The 13,009-nt window shown below is 43.2% G+C and overlaps 1 protein-coding gene across 2 annotated transcripts in view; it reads left to right on the forward strand.

The window, feature by feature from the left end:
* The window catches only part of RNF128 (ring finger protein 128), a 40,930-nt gene that overhangs the window by 22,192 nt on the left and 5,729 nt on the right, over window positions 1-13,009 (forward strand). For both annotated transcript variants that reach the window (XM_083796647.1, XM_083796646.1), the window contains exons 2-4: window positions 4,736-4,983; window positions 11,215-11,286; window positions 11,874-11,956. In XM_083796647.1, coding sequence (XP_083652773.1) covers window positions 4,736-4,983; window positions 11,215-11,286; window positions 11,874-11,956 — 403 coding nt within the window. The remainder of the gene's footprint in view (window positions 1-4,735; window positions 4,984-11,214; window positions 11,287-11,873; window positions 11,957-13,009) is intronic.

Genomic DNA, 13,009 nt, shown 5'->3' on the forward strand with positions numbered 1-13,009 from the left:
GCATGCAGAAAAGGCATTTCCTCCTCTTTGGCTGCCATGTATGGAGTGGTTTAAACTTGTAGGAGCCTGCACAGGAGCGTCCAGGAGGCAGGATTTTACCCTGGAGAACACATCGCTGTAACAACATCCCCTTCTCCTAAGGGAAAGGTTTGCTTACCAAAGCTGTCTTGGAAGGGATGGTAGTTGTGACAGCAGCAGTGGGACAACTTTTGGTGGAACCCAAAATTTTGGTGCTTGGTCTGATGCTCTCATGCAGTGAGTGCCAGCAGCTGCTCACTGGAAATGTAGAGCTAAATTTTAATTATGGTTGAGGTAGCATTACACTTCCATTCCAGGTAAGGAAATCTTCCTGTTGTGTTTACACATATAGCTAGCAGCTGTGCTCTTGGAGGGCTGTTGTATTCATTCCACCTGGACTGCTGGTAGAGCTCCTTTCTAATGTTTTATTTTCTTTTGGTGTAATAAAAATGCTCTAATAGTAGTGAGCTTGGTGGGCTGGACAGAAAGCTTTCAGTCATAGAGCCTGTAATTACTGGAAAACCTGGTGCATTCCTTATGAAATTCCTTTGAACCCCGTCTCACCCTGTGAATTCCCCAGACCCACTGGAGGCTGCAGTAAGTGCCTGAAGGGAAGAACAACTGTAATGGGTCCCAGCAGGGAAGTGAGAGAGGAATGCTCAATACTGTCTGTAAATGATCAATATCCATGAAAAACAGTTCCCTTTTAATTTAAAGGAAAAAAAAAATCACTAACACCCAGGTAAACCTGCTTAAGGTGTTTCCAAAAGTTGCGGCTGTACTCATATGTGCCTGGGAAGGAGGTAGTTTCTCCAAGCTGCTAGAGTTTCTCATTCCTTCACTTGCATGGGTGTGGAAGGAAAACAATGTTAGAAGTCTGAAAATCCTCTCCTTTGTGGGAATCGGCTTGTAGTTTTGAACCTGAGCACGTTGTGACAGCTCCTTGGAGCTGCTTCTGTGAGGTGAGAGTTAACGTTAGCTGTGTGCACAGCGTGGATCTGCCATGCAAGCATTGCCTTGACACAAGCCATGGAGTCCCACCATGCAGGGCAGTGGTTCAGACCTGATTTATCTGTAGCTCACACAGGAGCAGCACAGGGTGACAGTAATCCCCTTGTTGTGGAAAAAGCAGGTGTTTACTGTGCAGAAGTCAGTAGTGCCAGTTATGAGCACGTCTTGCATGCTGCATTTCTCTTCTGAATTGCCAAACCTGTAACTTCATGCTTACAGGGTAGCATGAAGCCAAAGTGTAATGGCAGAACAAGGAGGGCCTTTGCAGGGCAGGGTTTAATATATCTATTTATATTGGTATAAATAGATGAAACTCCACTCTACATCTAAGTAAACCTGATACAGGAAGAGTAAAACTTTGATCTCTAGTCACGTACTCTTCCTGTGTGCCAAATGTGCTTGTTCCAGCTCTTCTCCTCGCACCCCAACAAACCATTTTTGTTCTTGTGCCAACCAGCGTCTGCAGAACAGCATCTTTCAGATTTTGACCAGTGGGCTGCCATCATTTGGGGGGAAACTTTTGCAAAAGTCCAGACCTACAGAGGCAGATGATATTTGTCTGAAGACTTGAGTTACTTTCCCGCTTTCCTTTTCATAGGAGATGGAAAAGGAGAGAGCTGGGAAATGTTTAACTCAACAGATTTTGCTTCTGTTTAGCAATGTGACCCTATTATTAACTATACAGGCAGCAGCTTAATCGTACCTTCTAACTTCCCTTAAACTCTTATAGGAAGCCTTGCTTGAATGACAAAAGCTGACTTCTAGGCTAGGGTTTTGGGTCTCTGAGAGTTTTTTGCCATGCATAGGTGATTCCTCTTACTTTGGAGTCTAGAGAAAAGGTGCCAGTTCATGGCAGCAGCTGTGTGTGAGACACCTCTGCAGGTGTCCCCTCAAATAGCTCACTTCTGCTGAGATGCCCAAGCACTGTCAGAAGCCTCTGTTCAAGTTGGTGGCTTCCTGGCCACAGGCATGTTTCAGTACTTGCCACGATGGCATCCTTCCAGCAGCTCAGGAAGCACTGAGTGGGGTTTGTCCTAGCTGTTTTTATTCTAGCAGCACAGCAGCGTGCCTAAACACAACTTCTGGGCTTCTAGCTTAGCTTCAGGCCAGCACAGTGTCATATAAGGCCTCCACCTGCCAAAAGGAGCCTCAGGTGCTCCCCTGACAGGCACTCTGTATTGGTGCCAGAGCCTTGTTTTGTCCAAAAGGAGCTTCTAAAGTGACCAAATGCCTGTGCCACTAGTGGCCCAGGTCAACCAGGCTCTGAAATAAAGGGAAAGGAATCCTGGAACAGCACTGACTGTTGGCACAAGGCATTTGGTTAACTATGTGCTGTCAGGTTAGCTCACCTGTAAGCGCCTTTAGAAATGAATTGCTGGACCTAAAAGCTTGAGCTCGTAGTACAAAATATCAAAGATGGATGCTGATACATGTCAGCAGGGTTTTGTTCTAAGGGGCAGCAGTGCAGATGCTGATGGACATGACCATCCTCTCAATTTTGCCTTAGTTCCTGCACTGTCAAAGCTCTTAAAAGTTGTGCTTTCTTCATTGTTGGTAAAAAATAAAAAATAAAAATAAATCTCTAATTGTTGCCACAGCTGGCCATGCCTAAAACGACCCCAACACACCACCAGTCCGCTCCTTCATGAAACAATGTCTTCCCTCCTCCACCTCCTCATGGGTGTGAATATGCATTAAGGGTTGCAGTGACAGGAGGAAAAGAGGCCAGCAGCTTGTGGCTCCCAGCGAGGGTGCTTGAATGAATGAGGCGGAGCAGAAAACACCCACCTAAACTTCCTTTCTTCAATAGCTGCAGTCAATGATTCGAACTTGACTAGATGAGCGCATGTGTTTTGATCCAAAGCAGCTAAAATTGTGAGAAATCTCTGTGGGTGTGTGGAAGGTACTAGGAAAGAACTTAATGTTGTCTTCTAATAACATCCTGGTGAACTGATTAGCCTGCAACTTCGGTGGAATTAAGTTTTTTAAGGGTGTAAAACTTCATTACAACTGCCGACTCGGTACTTGAAATGGTTTTGCGGGTTGGTGGTGACATTGCATTAACACAAATCCCTTTACTGTGTGTTGTATTGCACTTAACCACAAGCTATATTTGACTGGTGAGGCACGTAGAAGTGGAGGGGAATAAGGCAGAACAAGCCTTTTGGCAAGCTTTTTATTTTCTTGTTGTCACAACCTGTTCTCCCACGCTTTTCCTCCACGCTTACAAAAGTAGTAAGTCTCAGCTCCTGACCTGACCCATGCTTAATTCTTTTCTTGTTCCTACCACCTCCTTCCAGCTCGTTTTATAACTGGCTTATAAATCCTAGCTCATCATAAAGGATGGTAGGTGCAGTCTGACTTATTTCCCCATCCCTTCCCTGCTCTGAGATGTACTTCTCATTACAGGGAGCTTTCTGAATAAAAGATGAGTTCTCACTGGGAGGAATTGCTAGACATCATGCTTAGACATCTCGGATCAAAGGCATTACATGAGCAAGCTGGAAAATTAATAAGTGCTTTTTAAAATGAGAGCCTTTGTGGTTCAACACCAATTCTAGTTTTGATAGCTGAAAGTTAGATGAGGTTTCTCTTAATGGAGGAAAAAAAATTGGTCTCACCAATAAAACTGGTTTGGCTGGGAGGTTAGCTAAAAATAGCACTTCTGTAACAGCCTTTATTCCTTCGCTGTGTAATATATTATGAATGTTGTGCAGCTGATGATTTAATTCCGTGGGACTCCTTACCGGCTAGTCTTTGAATCTTGTATTTGGTTTAGAGAGACCAGGGACTGCTTACTCATCTTCCTTTCTCCCTTTTTCTCCTAAGAGCTTCTTTAATGTATTGGGACTGCCTGAAGTTCCTACAAAGGGTATGAGGGGACCTCAGCACTTGCCACTTGAAATGAAAACAGCCTTATCCAAGTCAATATTTGGTGACCAGAGTTGCTTGAAATTTCTTCCAACCGTAAAACTCTTCCTTCCTCTGATGTTTTGCCATGATGCATAATCAAGGAAACGAACCCTGATGTTAAAATCTGGATGGGGCTTAGTCTGCCACTCGCAGTTTAAAAGCCAAGCACACCTCAGTATTGGCATCCCTCTGAACTTGCCTTAGAAACCTGCAGCATTTATAGTCGCCACCAAATTTCACTCAAATGTTTTTCAGTTGCTTCTGAAAATGCAGGAGCAAAGGCTGATCTAGGCTATGATAGTTTGGTGTCTGGATAAGTACTCAACAGTGCTGTTAAATTTAGTTAAGAATTAGCAGCAGAGCAAGGAGGGAGGCAGATATGTTACAGGAAGCATCCCTAAGCCACCAGCTCTGTGCCTGGCATCTGGGCGTTCTCCAGGAGCTCAATCCCTCGTGACCTTGCTGTGTTTGTAGGATTTCTTTTTAATTCCATGTAGGTCGAAGGCATGTTAAAATATAAATTGCCGAAGTGTTGTTGAAAATGATGGTGATGAGTGTCCCATATGGGAGTGAGGAGCTTTATGGGGAGGAATGAATTCTAAATATGGTTTGCTATACTGTTGAGCTGAACAAGTACAAAGAGATGATGCTTATTCCTCCAGTCGTATTAAATCTGTTAATGCCAGTTAGAAACTCTCCAGTGTGTTCTTTGGCACTTGAACCAGAGCCTCTGAGATGATGACTGTAATGCAGCACCTGGGAACTGAGCATGGATTCCCCTTCTCTTTTGCAGGTGCAGGAAGCATTGTTGCAATTATGATTGGCAACCTGAAAGGCATGGAGATCTTACGCAGGATCGAGAGTGGCATGAAAGTGACAATGGTTATTGAAGTGGGGAAAAAGCACGGTCCTTGGATGAATCACTACTCCATCTTCTTTGTCTCAGTGTCATTTTTCATTGTCACAGCAGCAACCGTGGGTTACTTTATTTTTTATTCTGCTCGGAGATTCAGGATCACGAGGGCCCAGTCCAGGAAACAGGTGAGTGTGTTGTCTCTGTGTGTGCCATCGCCTATTATCCACCCGAGCCACTATGCTGTGGATCTTAAGGCTGAAATAGTGCTTGAGCACCAAAATCACTAAATTCCTTCCTTCCACAGGAAGGAGAGCGTGTAGTCTTTAAACTGCTAAGGGAGATACGTTTAAACAGCCAAAATCTTTCTACTCAAAGAAATGGCAAAATGTTACCTATCTAATTGTATCTAGAGAGTGCAGCTGATGATGCTTTGCCAACTTTTTCCTACAATTTTACTCCCGGCACTGCAGTGCAGCAATAATGCTGGTGTATTGGAGGAGGTGAGAGAGCTAACCTGCTTTTAGCTGACCCTCACACTTCCCACGTAGCGCTGCCTATGTGCTAGCTGCAATGTGAGACACGACTACAAATGTGTCTGCAAAATGGTGCATGACTCCTGTTGTGTTTTGTAGACCACAAGTTAGGAAACTGCCTCTTGTTGAAAGCTTCTTTCTAACTGAAAGTTTTCTCAGAGCTGCAGTGACAGCCTCAATTAGGAGGTGAAAAAAGGCACTGTTGTGTTCTTTTTAACCCCCAGGCAGGCAATTGTTAATGAGTTAAGTTTCCAAGTAACTCTCCTCTGTGCAATTATCTGATCAGCTGATACAACTAATGCACACAGCTTTGTCTTCAGTCTGATCAGACCCACCTTACACCTGCTACTTCAGGGCTTAAGCAAAAGCCTTAAAGGTGAGAATTAAGTACTAGCATGATGTCTGTCAAAGGTGATGGGCAGCAGGAGGAACAGGATCTGAATGGTTCAGATACAAGAACTTCCCTTGCAGCTGTGTTGCAAAGACGACTGGGTATTTGCGTGCTTCTTTGCAAGCTTTTTGCAGGAGGTACCTGAACTCTGAAAGAAGAGTTATTAGAGTCCTCTCCTACAGGTAGTAGTAGCATAAAGTAGCATAAGCATCTTACTCTAGCTTGGTTTGGGAATTACGTCAGGACTGGGTTAGATACTTAGAGACGTTCTGCCATTAAAGAATATGTGCCCTGACGAGTTTCTGTGCTGTTGTGGAGAGATCAGGCCCCTTGAGCAAGATCCTTCTGAACTAATCTGAAGCTAGAAGTTGGACACAGGTGTTGAAATTTAGGCCAGTTTTGGGCATCGATAACACTTTGGGACTGACTTCTCTAAAATGCTAACATGCAGAACCATTGTTCTTGGCAGGGAGGGACTGGGGTGAATGACAGCAATGTTCACGGGGAACTTGGCCAGAGCTGAACGCCGGGTTCTTGCTCATAACAACAGCTCCTAACTCAGTCGAGTTGATGTTCTGGAATCCTGTTGTTTAAGTGTAATCTTGTGGATGAGGAACAGTCAGCTGGCAATATGCTTACAGACTAGACATCTAGCAGTGGACTGAAACCTCTATTTTTGCCTTGTCTAAGCTGTCTGCATTATCTTGGGGACTAGGCTTCCCGTTAGTGCTTCATTTTAGACTTTTTGTGTTCTGGTGTTATGCAACAGCTGGAAGTGACATGAGAATACAATAAGGGAATAGCTGGAAGAGCGGTATTGGAAGGCCTCATCTGACTGAGATGTAGCACTGCCACTCCTGGAAGTTGTGCTGGGTTGTGTCTGTAGTACCTTTCACAAGGGATGGCATGGAGCCCTGTATCTTGATGCTGTCCACTTGCTAACGTCTGTGGACAGGGAAGCATACTGTCTCCTGCTGCTGAATTTCCTCTTCCATTCTGTCTGAACTACCCCATAGTGAGAACTCAGTTCCAGCGCTAAACAGGATTGGGTGCCCTAGAAGCTGATCTGCAAAAGATGCTTGTAATCAAATCATACAAAAAATTTTTCCTCCTGCAAAGGTATTTAACAGAGTAGTTGCAGAAGTTCTGCTCTGTTCTGATCTTTCAGGCTTTCAAAGAGCTACAGATGTTATTAATGCCTCTGGTAGATGGTACTGGGAAAATCCAGTTGGCTTGGCTTGCAACTTCACAAACTGTTTCTATCTTGGGCTCCGTGTGCACAAAGTTTACTTTAGATTGAAAAATAACATTGACAAATGACATGCCAGTTCCACATGATTTCAGCCCAACTGAAATTAAGGAGCCTTAAAGTGCTTTATAAAGTATAAGAATCGAAGAAAGCTTCTCTGCCATCGAGAAAAAAATCTACTGCTTTGTAGAAGTGAAACCCAAGACAATCCAGAATTGTTTTTTCAATTGTTTTTTGTACCAAGGCGTCTAAAAATTGACCTCACGGGGATAAGATAAGCAAAGAATAACAAAAAAAGTTCTTGTTAGTGAAGGTGAACTAGTAAAAAGGTGGCTCCACAGTGTTCTCTGTTAACTAGCTGACTGGATTTTCAGAGCATTTCCGAAGTCTCAAAACAGAGACTTTGAAACACTGAATATTAGTCAATCAGCTTATCAGTGTGCAAGCTACATGTGGAACTTGCCTGTCATCATTTAGCCCTTTAGAGACTCTGACTGTCTGGACTTTAGTCTGTTATTTGGTGGGGTATTTTCTCCTCCATCACACAGTTGTCTAAGGGTTTTACATTATTCTGGGACGTATATTTAAGAAACAGTTGTGTTTTCATAGTAATTAATACAATTTCTCAAGTATCTTAATGTATGCCTTGACCAGTGTTATAATATTTTTATAGCATCTGTGCACTTCTTGACCTGCCCTGTGGGATTATATTGCTATTCCGTGAAGTCTGACAGTACAACCGAGCATTAGTCTTTTTTTAAATGTCCATATACTGTTCGAACCAAAAGAAATACTTCCTGATTGCTTTACAGAATGCTGTGATAAACTTATTATGATAAATGATTATAATGCTCTATGGCCTGTTTTTATTATCTTTTGGATTCTTGAATCCCACTTGCTTGCTAGGGGTCAGAGCAGAAACAGGGGTAACCCCTGTTTGAACTGGATGGTCTCAAGGTATTTACCATATTAGCAGTATGCTTTTCATTTTCTTTAACTTGGGAAAAGTCTTCAGACTCCAGTGCTTTCAGAAGTCAGAAGCGATCTCTTGTTTTATAGGTAGTCAGGCTGTTGAGTACATTTAATCTTCACCATTTACCAACAGTTTCTGTACTTTTCGGTACAACTACCTGCATTTTCTAGTGAAGGAACTCTTTTTCTTCTTGGTTTGATCACCATATAACCCACATAAGGTCTGAATGCATTCTTTGCTGCAGAATTTTCTAGAAGGCAGCAGTGCTCTCACTCAGCTTGAGCAGGAATTGTATACAAGTCAGGAATGTGAAACTGTGCAAACCTTATTTAATGTTGAGTGACTATTGAGAAGAGCCAGTCACGTTATCTTGAGGTCCAAGTGAAAACGTGAGTTTAATAACACATCTATCCTAATGGTGAATTGAAATGGAGTCACATTTTCCTCATGAACCAACTAGATAAGCTGTTTACAACCAGCTATGTATCTGAATGTGTATTTTTTTCTGGGCTTGAAATTCAAGTGTCCACCTCTCCAGTCTGTTAGTGAGGTCTCTGGGTGAAAAGGTGGAAAAACAGGGGAAGGGAAGTAAGATAAGTGCCTTGCTACCTTTCTATTCAGTGAAATGACAAATTCAGGTCTTCAATATATTAGCCTTTCTTAATGCAGAATGGCCAGGGATGTTAATCTGTGGCCTGGTTTCTGATTTGTGCTCAAGTCTTCACTTCCAGTGATTTCATAAGAATTAGGTGTTGCAGCTGAGCACTGACCTAATTAATGGCTTTGAAGGAGGTGAGTTGCTCACCTTGCTGCAATTCAGAGCTACTTCCGTGGCAGGAGTTCCTCGCCTCCTTAGAGCTTGCTGGTCTGCATTGCTGTGACTGTACTCGTAGGGGGCCTGGAAGGCACCCTTGTGCAGGATGGTTTGGAGATTAAATTGGTAATGAGGGACTAGGTAAGACTAGGGGCAGCAAACCCACCTTTCCCATTTAGGGACCTATCTACTTCAACATGCTGCAGCCTGGATAGCAGCCAGGACCTGACCTGTCTTCTAGTATCTTGATTCCTTTTTTTCTTGCCTCGGCCTAGTCAGCTTTTTGTTTTTCCAGAGCTGCTGGCTTGAGGCTTTTAAAGTCATTAACACTGAATGTTTGCTCCAAAAACCTGGCTTCACAAAATGCTTTGACATTCCAGGCTTGAGTATTCTGGATCTCCTGGTAGGCTACTCAATAAAAGCTTCCTCTTGCAGCCTTTTGCCATCCCCCTGGAAGTGTGTTCTGCTGTACTTACCAAAATCAATGTTAAAGGTGACTTTGCCATCGGTGCATTTCAAGAAGAGCAATTAAACTTGTGCCCAGGCAAAACCTAAAATATCGTTTCAGTAAATTATTAATCATACAGCCATTTGAGTACACTTAAACTTTGCTGTTTGCCAACAGAGTTTCTGCAGCCAGTTGGGTCCTGTCAATATGTTTGGCCTGACATTAGATGTGTAGATTAGGTACTGTAGGAGGGAGTACGCTCCTAGATAGTTTAGTTCTTGATTTATAACAAGTAGCTGTAATGCAGGTACTAATATTGCTGCATTCCTGGTCTGTTAATGGAGCTACGTTTGCTACTGAAACTTTTAGGGGCCACAAGGTTTTCTGAGACAAGTATGTGGCTACTTCCCTGTAGCTTGTGTCTGAAACATTGACAAGGGGAACATGATTCTAAAGTGGCTTACAGAAACTTACACTGGTATCTTCAACAGAAGATCTTTATAAGCTTTGAAGAAAATTTTATCAGTTCTTGTTCCTAATAGGTAAAATACATCTGAAAACCTGCTTGCATCCTTCCCCTTAGGATTGTGTGCATATCTTTCTTGATAATTGCTATAGCTATTAACTGTGAAGCTTCTAAAAGGATGCATATTGATGCCATATGTTAGAAGCCCAAAACAACATAGTATACCAGTAAGTTTGGCTTCACCAAAGCAATGTGATAGGATCACAGCAGACCATATAAATTAACTTTTTTGCCATTAACTGCTTCAGCAGAGGAAACTTCATGCAGTCTTGAATTACCAAGCTTTGCTGAGTTTTAGGTGTCATCAGTAGCTCATCACCAACTTGTTCCCTCTCTGCTTCTGCTAGCAGCCCTGCACCTTCATCCCAAAAAAGATTCTTGTAAAAGAAGTAAAATTTGTTTGGGGAATTAATGCTGGAAAGTTAACAGCACAGTGTTCCTGCATGGAGCGGCTGAATCTGGAAGAGGAGTTTTGATTGGGGCAGCAGTGCCAGAGCTGCCTGATACACCTCCGTGTCCTGAGGCAATAAGAGCACTGGGAGGGAGAGAACAGTCAATTCTTGATGGTGGTGGAACAGCACCAACTTGTGACCTTTAAACAGAGATGTTGGCTCCTGTGCTAATTAAATGCTTTGCAGTGACAGCTGGACAGCAACAGTTGCCAGGCAAGCTGGGCTTCTGCTCGTCTCTGCTCGGGTGTCCTGACAGCACCAAGCAAATGGTGTGGAGGGGAATGCAATTCAGCTTCCTCCTCTGCTTTCATTAAAGCTGCCTCATAAACCACCTGGGGCTAGTCACTTGATTTATTTCACAAGGTGGTGGAAGTAGGGGAAAAATAGCTGAGGGTTGTTTTTTTTTTTGGTTTGTGTTACTTTGAGCCAAAACTGAGATAAAACTGCATTCTTCCACCTGACAGGTGTGGTTGGTGCTAGGAGGCTGCTGGCTCCTAAGCAGTTTGTGCTCTGTGAAAGTCGTGGCAGAGGAGTAGTTCAGGGTACGCTGGTGGTAACTGAGCTGATGGGCAAAGAGCCTCGCCTTTCATCGTGGTGTGAGTCTCTGCCAGGATGTCATAAAGCGAGTAGTTAAAATTATTGATTGTTGGACTTGGTGTTCAGTCTTCTGTTCCAAGTTAATTTGAAGGTTTCTATTTATTTTGGCTAGGTGTAATCTGATAAAGATGTTATCTTACATCTTCTAAAAGAAGAAACCTTTGAAATTCCTGTGCTTTATGAGAAGGTTAGGTAAAAACAAAGCATGTGCAGATGCTTTGGTGTGTCATCTAGAGTCAATAACCATATGAGTATGTCCTGAAGCTTGTTTCATGTTTTGTCTAAACAGCGTGTTCATGCTTACTTAGCTTGTTTCGATAACATCTAGGTTATAAAACCAAGGTGTCTAATGCAAGCAAGCACCAGTAAGTATTAGTAACCATCACTTCCGAGAAAAATAACCGTGTTTAATGAGGACTGCTTTCTGTTACAGCGACAACTGAAGGCCGAAGCTAAGAAGGCCATTGGACAGTTACAGCTGCGCACCCTGAAGCAAGGAGACAAGGTATAACTCGTCTGCCATGTCCTGAGCCTTCTGGCGCATACTTTGCACAAATGTAAAGCTTGGTCCTTCACACTGGAAAAGGGTGCAGAAGCCTCTTGGAACCTGTAACTGTGTGTTGCAGAGGTGGTTCCTCTTTCAGACCAAGTCCTTTTCAGGGGTGCAAGACTTCCAAATCTGCACTTTCTTATAAATTTTTTTTAGCTGCTTACTTGTATTCTTGTTGAGTTGAGAGTTCCTAATTTTGTGGCATGGATGCTTAAAGGTGAACTAGCACCTCTTCCCAGCTTCACTGGCTATTCTTGTGGTTAAAATTGGTGGTAGTAATTTCCAAACCTCTGCAGTAGTGCCTGAAATAACCCAGTGATGGTTTGCAGCTGTATTTCTAAACCATGGGATTAAACTTTGAATGCTTCTGTTCAAACATCAGCTTTACTATGAGTAATCCATTAAAATGTGTTTATATAAGATTATATATGGAAGCTATTTTAGATTACTTTAGCTAGACCCCTTTGTCCACAGTAAATCTGACTAGTTCAGAAGAAGCTTTCACAGTTGATTAATGCTGTAAATTCATTTTGCCGCTTTAGGAAACTGGTCCTGATGGAGATAGCTGTGCTGTGTGCATTGAGCCGTACAAGCCAAACGAAGTAGTGCGTATCCTGACTTGCAAGTAAGTCATCTTCCAAACTGACCCTTAATCCAAGATAATGAAACGTGCCTCTACTGGATATCCCTTCTGCTGTGTTAACAAAGCTGATCAAGCTCAAATCAAGCTGTTGCAGAGCATGAATTCTTGAATCTGTCAGTGTTTCAAATTACAGGAACTATGTAAATGGACACTTGTATGAACACGGGTTGTAGGGGCACACTACCTTCCACTGTACAGCTTGGCTGAACACATTGCTTCTCCAAAAGATTCTAGGGCTTTTTAAAGATTTCTTCCTCTGCTGACTGTATTGGGTTTATATGGCAAGGTTTTGGTAGTGGGGGGGCTGCAGTGGTGGCCTCTGTGAGAAGATTCCAGAAATTGCTGTTAGATAATGGCCACTTTTAGCCGGCTCCAAAGGGACCTGCTGTTGCTCAGAGCCAAGCCAATAAATGATCTTGTTTGCGCCTCTGTGAGAGCAGATTTAAGAAAGGGGAAAGAAAAACTACTGCATAACAGCAGCTGGGAGAGTGAGGGTTGAGAACCAGCCCTGCAGAGATGAAGGTCGGTCAGCACAGAAGGAGGGCAGGAGGTGCTCCAGGCACACAGCACAAGTTCCCCTGCAGCCTGTGGAGAGGCCCCTGGTGGAGCAGGCTGTCCCCCTGCAGCCCATGGGTCCCGCATGAGAGATGAAGCGATATTGACTGACTGCAGCCTCCATTCCCCTGTGCTGCTCGGAGGAGGACTACGTAGAAGAGGGTGGATTGGGGGGGGGGGTGTTCTTAGTTTGAGAATTTCTCACTGCTCTAGCTTGTTAGTAATAAGTAATACATTTTATTAATCTTCCTACTCTGAGTCTGTTTTGCCTGTGACAATAACTGTTGAATGATCTCCCTCTTGTTATTTCAACCCTCGAGCCCTTTTCACCATATTTTCTCCCCCTTTCCCTTTTAAGAAAGGGAGTGAGAACGGTTATGGTGAAACTCAGCTGCCCAGCTGAGTAAACCACCACACTAGTGTATGAAAATGATAACTCTAAATTGCAGATAACTGGTGAAACTATGCACTTTTCTTTTC

This window comes from Anser anser, assembly GCF_964211835.1.
Source record: "Anser anser genome assembly, chromosome: 13".
Taxonomy (NCBI): Eukaryota; Metazoa; Chordata; class Aves; order Anseriformes; family Anatidae; genus Anser; species Anser anser.